The sequence below is a fragment of the Carcharodon carcharias genome, chromosome 12 (assembly GCF_017639515.1).
Source record: "Carcharodon carcharias isolate sCarCar2 chromosome 12, sCarCar2.pri, whole genome shotgun sequence".
Classification (NCBI taxonomy): Eukaryota; Metazoa; Chordata; class Chondrichthyes; order Lamniformes; family Lamnidae; genus Carcharodon; species Carcharodon carcharias.
The window spans coordinates 22,140,247-22,155,159 of NC_054478.1; the positions used below are offsets into that span (position 1 = coordinate 22,140,247).

Genomic DNA, 14,913 nt, shown 5'->3' on the forward strand with positions numbered 1-14,913 from the left:
CCGATGAGAAAAAAACAAATTAACCAATAAAGAAAAGCCACTTAAACCAATTTAGAGGAACCTCTCATAATTAAATAAGAATGTTGCTTTGGGGGCGGATGATGCATTCCAGCCCCCATGGGTGCCCACCGGTTGCTGAAGGCCTGAAGCATGCCGGTGGACACAGCATGCTCCCTCTCCAAAGGACACCCAGCCACAGAAGAGGGGCAGACAGTTGGGCTGGACAATCCCTTCGATCATCTGCTACCTGGACCAACTTAGCCAGGCTCAGAAGCAGGCTTACAAGGAGGTGGTCCTCCCTGCCCACTCACACACACACACACAACACCAGGTAGCCAAAGATCAGGAGGGTGGGGCTGAAGTGTAGCCAAATCTTGGGGAATAGGTTCCTCAGGTAATTGAAAAGGGAGTGCAACCTCCCACTCTATGTACACATGGAACACAGACTCCTCAAGGCTGCAGAAAATATGGGCAGCCTGGGAGCCTGTGAACCCCCTGAACCCGCGCAACCTGTGGTCATGGGATTGCCGCATGTAACACCCTCCACACCAGATCCCTGATGGCAAAGGGGAGGACACCCATAAAGAGAGCCCTCCACTGGGGAAACAACTTGTATTCATAGAGCACCTTCTTAAAATCACATTCATCACAGCTTATGAAAGGGGGTAGTGCTTTTTTTTATTCCACGCATTTACTGGCCTTTTGACACACAGTTTGTACCATATATTTCAGGATGAAACTAAGAACAGGAATTCGGTGAAAATTTGAAAGGTTCAGTAGCTGGGCATTTGTGTCAGTTCTACCTCGCTAACCCCCACCCTCTCCAGTCCATCTCATGACTGTTAATTTTTGGTAGTACAGAACTTGAGTTTTGCTGAAAAAAAGAGACATGTCTGAGCTTTTCATCTTGCACTCATCAGGGCACTCCCAAGAATACCAATATAAGGTGAAAAGAACAATTTATACTGCACGTGAAGAGAGTGCTCATACTGTATAAATAGTTTTCCCCACAATTTATACAGTATGGGTACTCTCTTCACATACTGTATAAATTGTTGTTTACACCTTATATTGGTTTTCTTGCAAGTGTCCTGATGAGTGCTGGATGAAAAGCTCAGACATGTCTCTTCAGCAATACTGTTAATTTTTGCCTAGTAAAATTGTGACCATCTGTAGCAACGACCAAAACTAATGAAAATTCACAGACCTGCCAGCAGCTAATAGAGAGAGATGGGTTAAAATCCTGACAGCAGACCTCTCAGCGAGACCTCACCAATGGAAGGTCCTGAGAGGTCACCCTGGATTTTGTCTTGTCTTGTCACAGGATGTGCTGACATCCTGCTGTGTATTTCCAAGCATTTGCAGTTTGGTTTTCTATGCTTGTCTTTGCAGCCTTCTGTAACTTATATGGAAATAGTAGCGGTGAAATGGGGTGGAATCTCCCCATCATTTCTTATCGACAGAACATAATCCGCCTCCCGTCAGCAAGCGATGCTGTAAGGCAGGAGTTATTTGTGTGTGTGTGTGTGTGTGTGTGTGTGTGTGTGTGTGTGTGTGTGTGGGGGGGGGGGGGGGGGGGGGTGGGTAGTGCTATTGCTTTGTTCCTGGCTATTTGCCACTTTTCTGTATGTTGTAAGGAAGTCTGCTGCCTTTAATGATTGACCATTAACCACTGTCATTCACTCACATGGCTGCAGTGTAACATTAAATGCTGACTGAGTGTTCCTATTATAAACATGCTTTACTGAAGGGAGGTGGTGCAGATGGGGGAACTTGGCCTTTGTTTCCTCAAGTTATTCATTTTCTGCGAAGTGCTGTCATTCAGCCCAACTGCATTGTACTGTATCAGTGTCTATGCTGCATATGAGCCTCCTTCCACTTTACTTTATCTCACCCTCTCAGCGTATCCTTCTCTTTCTTTCCGCCATGTGTTTATACAGCTCAGTTGATAGCGCACTCTCCCCTGAGGTCACAAGCTTCTGTCTTGTAGTACCGAGGGAATGCTGCACTGTCGGAGGTGCCGTCTTTCGGATGAGACGTTAAACAGAGGCCCCATCTGCTTGCTCGGGTGGATGTAAAGGATCCTAGGGCAATAATTGAAAGAGGAGCAGGGGAGTTAGCACCGGTGTCCTGGCCAATATTTATCCCTCAATCAACATCACAAAAATAGATGATTTATTTGGTTATTATCACGTTGCCATTTGTGGGAGTTTGCTGTGCTCAAGTTGGCTTTTGCAATTACTGCATTACAACAGTGACTACATTTCAAAAGCACTTAATTGGTTTTAAATGCATTGGGACATCCAGTGATTGCGAAAACCACTATACAAATGCAAGTCCTTCTTCTCCCTTTAAATTCTGCTATCCCCCTCAGCCACTCCTTGTGGTAGCAAGTTCCACATTCTAAACACTCTCTGGACTCCACTTCTACCCAAAAAAAGACTTTTAACTTAACAATCTCAATCAGATCACCCCTCACCAAACCATCTCTTTTCTAAAGAAAAGAGGCTCGGCTTGTTCACTCTTTCCTAGTGGGTGTAACATCTGTTCTAGGATCATCCTCGTAAGTCTAGGACTTAAATTTAGGACCTTTGAGATGTGACAAGGTGCTATTTAAGTCCAGTCACGTCATTAAACCTAAACTGTGCTTTTTTTAAAAAAAAATCAGAGTATACTGTTACTTAGTAATAAGGCAATGACTTATTTACCCAGGCATTGCATCATTTTCACTGCAGAAATTTCAGCAGCTTTCCTGCTAAAAGGCTCTATTCGTTCTGACAGTTGGCTGCCTTAGCTAGCACCACTCTTGTCTTGAGTCAGTAGACAGCAAGCTCAAACCCAGCTTGATCCAGTACGACACTCCAGTGCAATAATGAGGGAGCCATTTGTTAGATTCAGTAGTGACTTTCAAAAGGAAATTGGACAAATACTCAGAGGAAAAACTTGCAAGCTTAATGGAGAAAGAGCAGAGGAGACAGACTAATTGGAAAGCTATTCCAAATCGCCAGCACTGGCAAGATGGACCAAATGGCCACATCCTGCATGGCTCAGTACCTCACTTATGGCACCTTTGCACCCTGGACCATTTTGTGTGACTGAAAAGACTTTATCTCAAACGATATGTTGAGAGATTTTTCAATTTGCCACTGTGTCCCTTATTCCTGTGTGTTGCTTAGGAATTTCAGGAATAGGCCATTCAGCTCCTCAAGCCTTTTCTGCTATTCAATCAGATCATAGCTGATCTGCTCAACTCCATTTACCTGAAATAAAAACAAAGTGCTGGAGTAACTCAGTAGGTCTAGCAGCATCTGTGGAGAGAGAAACAGTTAATGTTAATTAATTCTGCTATTCGGCTCTGCTGCTGCTTTCGGTAGCAAGTTCCATATTCTAAACACCCTCTAGACTCCATTTCAATTAGGGGGGAAAAAACTTTTCCCTGCCTTTTACCATTTACATCTTTTACGTGCCATTTACCTTTTTCATAATCTGCCCTTGCTCAATCTCTTTAGATTTTAGTTAGGAAAGGATATCAATCAACCTAGCTCTCGAAGGCTCCAATCTTCCTAACATCTTCAAATTTTCTGGGCTATGAGGAAAGAGCAGGGAATGGGATTAATTGGACAGCTCTTTCAAAGAGCCAGAAGAGGTACCTTGGGCTGAGTGGCATCATTCAACTCTCTCAAATTCTGTGAATTCTGCCCATGAGTACAGAGGAGACTTATACTGTAGAATCCTATATAGATCAGAAAGGTCAAGGATTCAATCTCCTGAGATATTGTGAATGGAGTTATGACTGTGGTCGAGTGGCTTGTAGCATTTATGACTTGCCTAAAGGGATAGCTCTACACCAAGGTGGCATTTCAAAATGGGATCCTGATAGAATAAGATCCCATTTATGGTAACACCAAGATTCCGTGTTCAGAAAAGGTTGCCAACAGCATAGGAGGAAGTAGATACAATTTTTCCATCAACCATCAGTGCAGTTTTTCCTTACGGACAATATGGCAAAGGCCTAGGTCTGAGCAAGTTTATCCAGCGACTACCTGACTATCTTGGTAAGACAAACGATATAATTACTGTGGTTACAAGAGCAGGTCAGAGGCTGGGAATTCTATGGCGAGTAACTCCCCTGACACCCCAAAGTTTGTCCACCATCTGCAAGGCACAAGTCAGTAGTGTGATGGAATAATCTCCACTTGCCTGGTTGAGTGCGGCTCCAACATCACTCAAGAAACTTGGCACCATCCAGGACAGAGCTGCCCGCTTGATTGGCACCTATCCAGCACCTTAAACATTCACTCCTTCCACCACCGACACACATTGGCAGTGCATACCATCCACAAGCTGCACTGCAGCAACTTGCTGAGGCTCCTTCGACAGCACCTTCCAAACCTGTGAACTCTACCATCTAGAAGGACAAGGGCAGCAGATGCATGGGAACACCACCAACTTCAAGTCCCCCTCCAAGCTACTCACTATTCCTGACTTGGAAGTATATCGCTGTTCTTTCACTGTCACTGGGTCAAAATCCTGGAACTCCCTCCCTAACAGCACTGTGGGTGTACCTGCACCAAATGGACTGCAGCGGTTAAAGAAGGCAGCTCACTACCAACTTCCTGAGGGAAATTCGGGATGGGCAATAATTACTGACCTAGCCAGCGACGCCCACATCCCGTGAAATAATTTACAAAAGGATGTGTTGATGAGTTAGATTACAAGGGAGTTTAGTGGTGGCTTATGTTGATGGGGTTAGATTACAAGGGAGTTTAGTGGCGGCTTATGTTGATGGGGTTAGATTACAAGGGAGTTTAGTGGCAGCTCATGTGATGCATAAATCTGTTTGCCCAAATAGTTTAGTGGTCTGTGGTGTAAATACTTTGCAATACCCTGTAAGGTGTCTGCTTCCAGGTTATCACCAATCCCAAAACTTAAGATTCAGCAATGACATAGGAAAAAAAAGAAAGATTTGCAATTACATAGCAATTTTCACAACCTCAGGACACCCCAAAGCCTTTTACAAACAAATTGTGGTTCCTGTAGCAATGTAGAAAGCACAGCAGCCAATTTGGACACAGCAAGATCTCACAAACAGCAATGAGATCTTCTGTGCCATAAATTTTCTGTTTTTATGATGATGACCAGTTCATTTTTTTTTTATATATTGATGTTGATTTGAGGGATGGGGATTGGCCAGGACACCTGGGAGAATTCCACTGCTCTCCTTTGAAATAGTGCCAGTGGGATCCTTTGCATCCATCTGGGAAGGCAGCGGGGACCTCCCATTCACTCGAAGAATGCAGACGCTTTTGTATGTGTGCTAGTATCCATCACACCATTAAATGTGCAAACCCACCTGGGGATTTGATACAACCTTTTATCTTCCACTCACCTATTCCCCATCAGCCCACCCCACCCCGTGTCCCAAGGAATTGATCCAACTAATTTTGCTTCAGAATCCTAGTGCATGTTCTTTAGCTTTAATCCGGTGAAAAGTCAGGCGATGGGATGCAGTTTTTCTTTTTTGTCAAGCTGCAGTTGCAGCTGTTTTGCTTCCTGAATGTATTGGCTGCCTTGTGTTTTGTGTATTGCTCGGAGGGAACCATGACCGCCTGCTCGTGATCCCTGTGTGGGAACAGGATATGGTGTGTGGCAAACTCCATCCCTGAGAATGGGATGCAGTGCGTGTGTGCACCCTAACGTTGGGAATGGGATGCAGTGCGTGTGTACTCCCTAACGCTGGGAATGGGATGCAGTGCGTGTGTACTCCCTAATGCTGAGAATGGAATGCAGTGCGTGTGTACTCCCTAACGCTGGGAATGGGATGCAGTGTGTGTGTACTCCCTAACGCTGGGAATGGGATGCAGTGCGTGTGTACTCCCTGACGCTGGGAATGGGATGCAGTGCGTGTGTACTCTTTAACGCTGGGAATGGGATGCAGTGCGTGTGTACTCCCTAACGCTGAGAATGGAATGCAGTTCGTGTGTACACCCTAACACTGGGAATGGGATGCAGTGTGTATGTATACACCCTAACACTGGGAATGTGATGCAGTGCGTGTGTGCACCCTAACGCTGGGAATGGAATGCAGTGTGTGTGTATACACCCTAACGCTGGGAATGGGATGCAGTGCGTGTGTACTCCCTAATGCTGGGAATGGGATGCAGTGCATATGTACTCCCTAACGCTGGGAATGGGATGCAGTGCGTGTGTACTCCCTAACGCTGGGAATGGAATGCAGTGTGTGTGTATACACCCTAACTCTGGGAATGGGATGCAGTGCATGTATACACCCTAACGCTGGGAATGGGATGCAGTACGTGTGTACTCCCTAACGCTGGGAATGGGATGCAGTGTGTATGTATACACCCTAACGCTGGGAATGGGATGCAGTGTGTGTGTACTCCCTAATGCTAGGAATGGGATGCAGTGTGTGTGTATACACCCTAACGCTGGGAATGGGATGCAGTGTGTGTGTACACCCTAACACTGAAATTGTGGAAATGTGGAGTGCTTTAAGAAAAGCACGATTGAAGATTTTGTTTAATATCTCTGCTTTCTAACCCATCCAGGTACACGCTATTTATCGTACTGTATCCAATGGGAGTTACGGGAGAACTGCTGACTATATATGCAGCTCTGCCTCACGTTCGAAGGACTGGCTTGTATTCTGTGACCCTGCCGAACAAATACAACATTTCCTTTGATTATTACACGGTCCTGATTCTGGTCATGATTTCCTACATTCCACGTAAGTGAGCGGGTTGTTCATTGCTGGGATCCAAAATGGCTGAGGATCAATTAGTCTGGATATAGTACCATTGCAAACTGGTTTCAAAGAATGATAGATCACAGACAGAATGAGGCAAGGAAGCAATTAGTGGGAGTTCAGAGCGAGTAGGTTCCCTTAAAGAAAAAGAATGAGTCTGACCAATCCAGAGCCCTCTGGATGGCAGGTGGCTTAAAGGGGAAGATAAACATGCGGAACTTATGACAGATACCAAGGGTTCAACACTGCAAAACTCCTGGAGGAGTATTTTTTTTTTAAATGACTAGGGTTGAAATTAAAGGGAAATTAAAAGCAAAGAAAGGACATGAAATATTACTGGCAAATAAAATCAAGAAAAACACTTTTAAAAAAAAATATATATATACTATATATATATATATATATATATATATATATATATATATATATAAATACATAAAGATCAAGAAGATAACTAAGGGTAGGGCACTTTTTAGGAACCGTTAGAGCAATCTGTATGTAGACACAGAGGACACTGGTATGGTTCTTATTGAATACTTTGCAACTCTTCTCACAAAAAAAGAGGGATGATATAGACATTGCATTCAGGGGAGAAGAGTATGAAATATTAGATGCAATTGACCTAGTGAGAGAGGAAGTATTAAGGGGTTTTACATCCTTGAAATTGGATAAATCCTCAGGCCCAGATGAATTGTATCCTAGGCTGTTAAGAGAAGAAATGGCAGAAGCTCTGACCATCAGGATCCAATCCTCTTCTGGCTACCGGTGTGGTCCTGGAGGAGAATAGAGGAACAGGGGGACCTTGGAGTCTGTGTCCACAGATCCCTGAAGGTGGCTGGATGGTCAAGAAGGCAGACAGGATACTTGCCTTTATTAGCTGAGGCATAGAATGTGAGAGCTGGGAAATTACGCTGGAACTGTATAAAACACAAGTTGGGTCACAGCTGGCACACGCCATGCAGTCTTGGCCGCTGCACTATAGGAAAGCTGTGATTGCACTAGACAGGGTTCGGAGAAAATTTACAAGGGTGTTGCCAGGACTGGAGAATTTAGTGAGGAGGAAAGATTGGATAGTCTGGGTTTTTTTTTTCCCCCTTCGGAATAGAGGAGGCTGAGGGGAGGCCTAATTTAAAGTGTATAAATTGGTGAGGGGTCTATGTAGAGTGGATAGGAAGGTTCCATTCCCCTTGGTCAAAGGGTCCACACAACCAGGGGACGTAGAATTAGGGTAAGCTGTACAGGGTTTAGAGGGGATTTGACGGCAAATATTTTCACCAAGAGGGTGGTGGGGATCTGGAACTCGCTACCTGGTAGAGGCAGAAACTTAAAGTACTCTGATATGCACTTGAAATGCCGTAACATCGAAACTAGGAGCAGGAGTAGGCCATTTAGCCCTTCGAGCCTGCTACGCCATTCATTTTGATCATGGCTGATCATCCAACTCAATAGCCCGCTCCTGCTTTCTCCCTATACCCTTTGATCCTTTCACCCCAAGAGCTATATCTAACTCCTTCTTGAAAACATACAATGTTTTGGTGTCAAGTACTTTCTGTGGTAACGAATTCCACAGGCTCACCACTCTCTGGGTGAAGAAATTTCTCCTCATTTCAGTCCTAAATGGCCTAGCCCATATCCTCAGACTGTGACCCCTGGTTCTGGACTCCCCACCATTAGGAACATCCTTCCTGCATCTACCCTGTCTAGTCCTGTTAGATGTTTATAGGTTTCTATGAGATCCCCCCCTCATTCTTCTGAACTCCAGTGAATCTAAGCCTAATCGACTCAATCCTCATATGTCAGTCCCACCATCCCAGGTATCAGTCGGGTAAACCTTCGCTGCATTCCCTGTATAGCAAGAACATCCTTCCTCAGATAAGGAGACCAAAACTGCACACTATATTCCAGGTGTGGTCTCACCAAGGCCCTGTACAATTGCAGCAAGACATCCCTGTTTCTGTACTCGAATTCTCTCGCTATGAAGGCCAACATACCATTTGCCCTCTTTACTGCCTGCTGCACCTGCATGTTTACCTTCAGCCACTGGTGTACAAGGACACCCAGGTCTCATTGCACATTTCCCCCCTCTCAATTTATAGTCATTCAGATAATCTGCCTTCCTGTTTTTGCTACCAAAATGGATAACCTCACATTTATCCACATTATACTGCATCTGCCATGCATTTGCCCACTCACTCAGCTTATCCAAATCGCACTGAAGCATCTCTGCATCCTCCTCACAGCTCACCCTCCCACCCAGCTTTGTGTCATCTGCAAATTTGGACATATTACATTTAATCCCCTCATCTAAATCATTAATATATATTGTGAATAACTGGGGTCCCAGCACCGATCCCTGCGGTACCCCACTAGTCACTGCCTGCCATTCGGAAAAAGACCCGTTTATTCCTACTCTTTGTTTCCTGTCTGCCAACCAGTTTTCTATCCATCTCAATACACCACCCCCAATCCCATGCGGTTAATTTTCTTATGTGGTTACAAGGTTTCAGACCAAGAGCTGGAAGCGATTGCTTGGGACTTCAACTGAGTAGGAGGTTTGGTTTTAGCCCTTGTCAGCCGATTCCCTCATTGGAAATAAACAGCCAAGATTGTTAATCCCTGCCTTTGTACCCTATGCTAGGGTGAGGATAACTCAGACAAGGTTTAACTCCTGATCATCAGATGCTTACCTAAGCCAGAAAGTAAGGAGCATGCTGAGCCTGGCAGTGATGCACTCTGAGGTTGAATAGCCTGGCAGTGTGTAAAGTGTCTAGGCTCACTTGGACGGGTGACCAGAGGCTGGTGATTGTGCTCCAGGAAGAGGCTACCATAGGATGTTACAGCACGGAAATGGACCATTCAGCCCATCGTCTGCCCCAGTGATTTCTGTCTCCTTGAGCCACCCAGTCTAATCCACTCTTATCACGACCTTTACTAGTGCTCCCTATTAAACGACTGTTGATTTGAAAAGCATTTACTTCTGGCAGAGAAATCTGCCTTTAAGCACTGTTTGTGTCAAAAGAATATCTCCTCCTGTAGAATCGTACAGCACAGGAGAAGGCCATTCAGCCCATTGTACTTATGCCAGCCCTCTGAAAGAGCAGCCAGTGACCTGGAATGCGCTGCCTGAAACGGCGGTGGAAATAGATTCAATAATTTTCGAAAGGGAGTTGGATAAATACTTGGGGAAAATTACAAGGATGTGGTTGAAGTGCAGGAGAGAGAGAAACTAATTAGATAGCCCCTAGCAAAGAGGCAGTGCAGGCAGAATGGGCCACATGGCCTCTTGTGCTCTATTGTTCTCAGATGCATTAGTCCCACTTCCCTCCTCTTCCCCCTTAACCCTGCAAATTTGTTCCTGTTCACGTATTTATGCAATTCCCTTTTGCAAAAAGTTACTATTGAAGCTGCGCTCTTGTCAGACAATGTGTTCCAGATCACAGCTTGCGGTGTATTCAAAATAAATAAATAAATCCTGCTTATCTCCCATAAGCCAGTTACATTTAAATCTGTGCCCTGGTTAGTCACCCCTTTCATTTTTCTGACAGTATTAACTTTATACCTTCAAAGGATGAGGGTGGAAGGTGGCAGGGGGAAGAGGAGGAATGTAACAATAAAGTTCGCTTCACTTGGACTGTTGTAAGAAACATGACACAAAAATGTCTTTTGTCCGTCTCCCCAAATTAGGAAACGCTTCTATAGACAAAGGGAGGTATTGTTTGGAATTCATTTCCCCAAATGATGCAACATCAATTGTTAATTTTAAATCTGAGATTGATTTTTTTTGACCAAAGGTATTACAGGATGTGGGGCAGATATGGTTAGGTCACAGATTAGCTATGATCTCACTGAATGGCGAACAGGCTCAAGGGGCTGACTGGCCTCCTTCTGTTCCTATGAACACTAGGGATGAAACAAGAGAAAGCTCAATAGACAGAGAAAATACACAAAAAAGGAAGAGAGAAAGAAACATGAGAGTTGGAAAGCAAAAAACCAAATGACAGAAAATGATATAAAATGAGAGATATATTAAGGGGAACAGATAAGGTGGATAAAGAAAAACTGTTTTTGCTGGTTGAGTCTTGGATTAGAGGACATAATCTAAAATTTGGAGTCAGACCTTTGAGGCGTGAAATTAGGAAGCAATTCTACACAAAGGGTGGTAGAAGTTTGGAACTCTTCCTCAAATGGCAATTGATGCTGGATCAATTAATCGTTAAATTTAAATCTGAGATTGATAAATATTTGTAAACTAAAGGTATTAAGGGGTGTAGGGCAACGGTTGGGTATATGGCGTTGGGTCACAGATCAGCCTTGATCTCGAAGAATGATGAATGAATGACTTGAGGGGGGTAAATGGCCTACTCCTACTCTCATGTTCCTAACTAAGTCTTTCTGAATCAGTTTTTCCACAGCTCTATTTCCACATGCTTCGCCAGAGGAGGAAGGTCCTGAGCACCACAGAAGAGAGCAAAAAGATCGAGTAGCCACAGCCCCTTCATTGTGGGGGGAGGGGGAGTTTTGGGGAAGGGCACCTTGCCTCAAATAGAGACTGGTTCTCCCTTTCTGCTGGATTGTCATGTTACCTTCTGATTAACTCAGCTAACACAATTGGCATGGTTTTAACTGGACACCTTTGTGACTAAGTGCTTGACTCTCAAAGCATCGAGAGTATGTTAACCAACTGAAACTGGATCCTCCAAAACCTGAATTTATGCAGTACTCCTGGTGTGTTCAGAGGGGGAGAGGGGTGACATAAAGGGGAAAATTCTAAATTCCTAAAAAATCATTGTCATAAAGGGTCTTGAGGAACGATGTCCAAACAGACTTGTGAATCTTGCATCATCAATTGCGCTACTTCCCAGTTTGTGCTCCACCAAATGGCAAAGTCCCTTGATTCCCAGTACCAGAAGCAGGAGGGAGTCTACCTCTACGTGTTTCGCCATAAGCAGAGATTTAGTAACAGCTCATGAGACCTGTTAAAAGTCTTGCGTGTTCAAAAGGCTAGATCCTTTGTTGAAGATCGGCACTGAGGTTAGCCAATGGTCATTCATCTTCAGTCAACAGCACTCCCTTCAGTGCGTCACTGCCCTTTGTGGGAATCCTGGCAGGGAAGGCCATGTACTGGGACTGGAACCCAGAAAGGGAAGTAGATACCCTTGAAAAGTTGTTGAGATGATGTATAGGTATGACTGTCCTGCAGAATCAATGTTCAGCTGCTTTAACAAGTAGCTGGCTTTGCCTGGTTTAGTAGCTAAGACTCTTCACACTGTCAGACTGGTCCTTGGTTTGAGGCTGGTGCAGGGTTGGTAGATGCATTTCTGCAGGTGTCATCACATTGTGTTGTTGCCAACTGCCTTTCCCCCACACTTCCTCGTTTCTCCCCCCCACATCGGCTTCCCGACACACCTATAGTTGTGACACACTGCCTTCCCAGAACCAATCGGGAAGCAAATAGACCCTCCATTCCTTGATTGGATGATTCTTGACTGTTAATCAAAATCAGCCTTTTTACCACATGATGTCTGGTTATTTTTGTAAACAAATGAACCAAAACCTTCAAAGAAAATTGAAAAGTAAACAATTTTTTTTAACGCTCCTTATGATTTTGCTCCTGGGTTTTTCATTCACCATTGTCCCGGAGGATTAATCTTTCATTCCTGGCGGTTGGGAACTCTAAACTAGCAATGCTGCTGATACCACTGGCTGTTTTATTCATTGACAAACCTTCATGGGAACCATGGTTAGGGTCTATACTGCCTGACCTGTTTTTCTTTCCCTCCACCTGCCGCTCCCCCCCCCACCTCAAAATCTCTCACCCAACAACTATATTTTGAAAATAAGACTTCTGTTTACCATTTTTGTTATTACGTTAAAAGGTGAAGGTCGCTCCTCGATGCGAACAGTTTGTGTGGTGCAACACATCTTTAGAGCTCAACTGAAATGGTGATTGCAGCTTTTCAGCAAAGTTGGCCATTCCAAACTCAAACAATCAGTTTGTAATAAAACTGGACAAATTAATAATTCCTCCCTCTTTTTTTTTTAACGGAGCGGTGTGGCCTCTAACTCAATCACGTAATGTTTAAAAAAAAAATTAAAGAAAAGTCTTTTTAATGGAAGATTTAAGAGTATGTCCGGCTCAGCCTGTGTGCATCAACAGATCTTAATATGTTCTTTTGTATATTTGGGTTGCTCTTTGTAATTAAGGATTTAAAGATGTAGCGTTCTCAAGTTTGCACTTTTTTGCATGAGAACATTTGTAATGAAACTTTCCTAAATGTCTCTTGGCCAATGTGTAGATAGCCAGAGGAAGTAACAGATTACTGTGACACTATTGCTTGTTATCTTGTTTGCGAATTTGTCCGTCGTCTCAAATAGGAAACAAGCATGGTTTCTACTAACAAATGATTTGTCTCTTAAACTGCACAGTTCCTACCGATCACCGGAATTTGTTACGTAGGAAAGGCACCAGGCTGTGTTGACGCAGGTCTGTCTGGGCCTAGAGGTTTTTGCTTTAACCTGTTTAAATTGTCTAGAAATGCTCTTGCGTTTGCACGGTCATCCTCGGCATAGATCAACCTCAAAGATGTTTCTGCCCGTGTTAATAAACTCTTGTGAATCCGCAGCAATGTCACAGACTGTTATTTGTACAGGTAGGGGGCAAAGGCCTCCTTCGAGGTTGTATGTGCGGGTGAATTGGCCACCATTAGCTGCAGTACAGCAAAGCCACCACTGAATGGCGCTACAGGTCGAAAAATGAATCTCCTGTAATTCTCTCTCCAGGAGATTAATTACCTCAGGACACTGCTGCGAGGAAAACCAGGGAGAAAACTCATCCAAAAATTTGTGTTTTTCTTTTCATGGAACGCTTTCCCGCTGAGGATTGTTTTTAAAAAAAAAAAAATTTGAAGGTGGAGGGAGAGGCAGAAAAGCTGTTTGACTGAGAGTTGAGAATTATCCAATGAGGTGATGAAGAAACATGTTTGCTCGGCCTGAGGAAGACGGTGGTTGTCTCAGGCGATCGATGGCAGGAGTGTGAAGTAAGATGCGCGCTGGTGTATGTGCCTGTGCCAGGGTTAGTAGGGCTGTCAGTGGAAGCTCAAGCCTGGCCACCAACTTGGGATTATCTCTGTGCTGCGACATGAGTGGAGGCTCAGAACCGAATCGATCCTTTCCGCCAGGCACAACATCAGTGCCCTGAGGCAGACTGTTCCATAGTGAATGACTCAATGACTGAGGTACCCGTCCACCATTAACCTTTCCAATTCAAGTCACCCTCAGAGGCCAAAGTCCCACCGAGCAGAGTGGTCGCAGCTGGGCATATCGAGTTACACTGAGCCTACAGCAAAGAAACCCATGTTGGTGGTGCTTTTGATGTAAACGCACTTCCATTCTTAATCTAGCCTCATCAGTATAACTTTCAATTCCTTTCTCCCTCACATTTTTATCTAACTTGCTCTTAAATATCATTCACCAACAACCGCTTGCGCTAGCGGGTTCCACCCTCTTAGCATTGACTGGGTAAAGAAACAGCTCCTCTGAATTCCTTATCAAATTTATTAATGTTTGTAAATGGGTCAACCGCACAGCTTTTGCTGGTTGAACTCCAGCAAGTATCCCTTACCCTACTTCGAGGCCAGCCTGGTCCCACCGCAAATCTCCCAGCGGCTCAGTTTGTAGCCTCGCATGGTTATGTTTCCATGGTGTCAGGCATGCAGCTGGCTAAACAAGAACTGCAGCCATCTCACCATTTCAAATTCACGACCAGGATGCAAAAATTGACACATTTGTGCAAGATTAGTCAAGGTTAAGAAGTAATGCACTTGGAACTTGCCTTTGGTACTAATTTCAGAATTAAACCGGGGACACCATTGAAAAGGCTGTGAATAGACTGATACTGAGCCAAACAAGCGCCCCTTCAGCTCAAAGACTGGCTGCAGTAGATAGTAGAGAAGTGTGGCATCAGAATAGGGGACACGCTCTTCTGAGGTTGCGGACTGAGGTGAGGGTCCGCAACTTCTTGGGCGTAGCCCTGGACTGCCTGCCTGCACCCCGCCCCCTGATAATTACCTCACTGGGTCAAATAACATTTTGGTCCCCTCTACAATATCTTTATAATTAATGAACAAAAGCATTCGAACATGGGCACG

General features: G+C 44.4%; 1 protein-coding gene across 1 annotated transcript in view; it reads left to right on the forward strand.

The window, feature by feature from the left end:
- Nucleotides 1-13,388, forward strand: part of hacd2 (3-hydroxyacyl-CoA dehydratase 2) — a 40,526-nt gene extending 27,138 nt beyond the window's left edge. The window contains exons 6-7 of the mRNA XM_041201381.1: nt 6,570-6,748; nt 11,168-13,388. Of these exons, the coding sequence (XP_041057315.1) occupies nt 6,570-6,748; nt 11,168-11,250 (262 nt within the window). The 3' untranslated portion in view covers nt 11,251-13,388. The remainder of the gene's footprint in view (nt 1-6,569; nt 6,749-11,167) is intronic.
- Nucleotides 13,389-14,913: the final 1,525 nt, after the last annotated feature.